Genomic DNA, 1,548 nt, shown 5'->3' on the forward strand with positions numbered 1-1,548 from the left:
TGAGCAGGGTGAATGTATCTATTATTTTGAGGACTTTTGTTGTACCGATATAATTGATTACTTTTGATGTACCTATATATTTGCATATCTTGTCTGTTACGATCTATATGACGCTGACTGTACATCTAAATTAAAGACAATTCATAAAACACTAACGCGCGAGGATGTTTTCTCGCTTCTTGAAGATATCTCTGAGCTATGAAACAAACGCCAGCAATGTACGTGTATAACATACAACATGACACGAACACATTCAAGTCCCACCTATCCAAATGGTTTCATAAATTTCCATAGAAAGTACCAAAGCAAAACATTTAAGTTATCGATGTTATAATGCGGCGCAAGCTGCTATGACATCACTGGACTAGAGCATCATGTACACGTGTAGTTGGCTTTACCTCGCATAGTAGCGGTGGATGGTTGCGGCTTCTGCTGCGTGTCCTCGGAGCGATGACGGGGCGGTGGCGCGCGGCGTGGCGACAACGCCAGCCCGGCCACGCTGTCGGCCATGCCGACCACGTATTGACCGATTGATGACAGGAAACTCATGGCGACGTTTACACCACACACATTTGACACACAACTAACACGAAACTACACGCAATTTGCTAATGTCAATAAGACGCGCACATAGCGCGTCGAGTTTATTGCACAACTTTTCGATAATCTGTAAAAAAAGAGATATATCATGTTTTTCTACAAAGATTTGAGTTCTTAATCACTAAAACACCGCGCAACGGCCGGCTACTAAATTCTCTTGATTCACATTTTCCGACCGAATAATTAAATTTCGTTATATAGCTTTCGTCACCGAAAATCGTGCAATGGCTAGTCAAGTTATAAACTGACGAAATCGATATAAATCTGACGGCGACGTTGCATACGTTATTATTATTAAATCTTTGATTTCATTACAATTTCATAGAACGTTACATTTAGTTATATAAATAGATTTATTTCTGTTCGCCTGACTTTCGGTTTATGAAATAAATCGATTGAAGTAAATTGAGCAATTTAGGTAAATTGCAAAGACAGGGTATACTATTCTTTCCCATTCCTCGTAAGCACGATACCCGACTTGATTAAAAAAATATAGCCGTTTAATTTTGTTCTATTATTTCTGTGGCTCGGAGCATAGTTCCGACTGAGTAAAATTTATCAATTAGATTCAAGTTCTCGGCAGCTCGAAACTCTGAATTAACTTTGGCTTCCACGGAGAGAATTCCTTCTTTAGTTTCCTACTTAACTATAAATTTTAGTAATGCAGAAAAGATTGTCCTTTTATGTCGTTTCTTATAATTAAAGTTAGTTGAACATTAAATTTTAATAAGATTTTTACTGAATTATTTTAAAAGAATATTTTCAATTCTAACAAAATTCAGTAAACCATACTAGAGTATTTTCATTATATTTAATTTGGTGAATTTCACATAAAATAATGTTTATTATTATTATATAATTTCCTTGTATTTAATGAGTATAGCAGTATATAGAACTGCTACATATGTAATTAATTTTAAATTCGTTATAATACTACCAATTCATAAC

At 35.4% G+C, this 1,548-nt stretch overlaps 1 protein-coding gene across 1 annotated transcript in view; it reads right to left on the minus strand.

Moving 5' to 3' along the window:
* unc-13-4A (BAI1 associated protein 3) overlaps positions 1-549 on the minus strand; it is a 14,724-nt gene extending 14,175 nt beyond the window's left edge. Inside the window, exon 1 of the mRNA XM_013316432.1 lies at positions 399-549. Coding sequence (XP_013171886.1) covers positions 399-549 — 151 coding nt within the window. The remainder of the gene's footprint in view (positions 1-398) is intronic.
* Between the last annotated feature and the right edge of the window lie 999 nt (positions 550-1,548).

This window comes from Papilio xuthus, unplaced genomic scaffold (genome assembly GCF_000836235.2).
Source record: "Papilio xuthus unplaced genomic scaffold, Pxut_1.1 DF826945.1, whole genome shotgun sequence".
In the NCBI taxonomy this organism is placed as follows: Eukaryota; Metazoa; Arthropoda; class Insecta; order Lepidoptera; family Papilionidae; genus Papilio; species Papilio xuthus.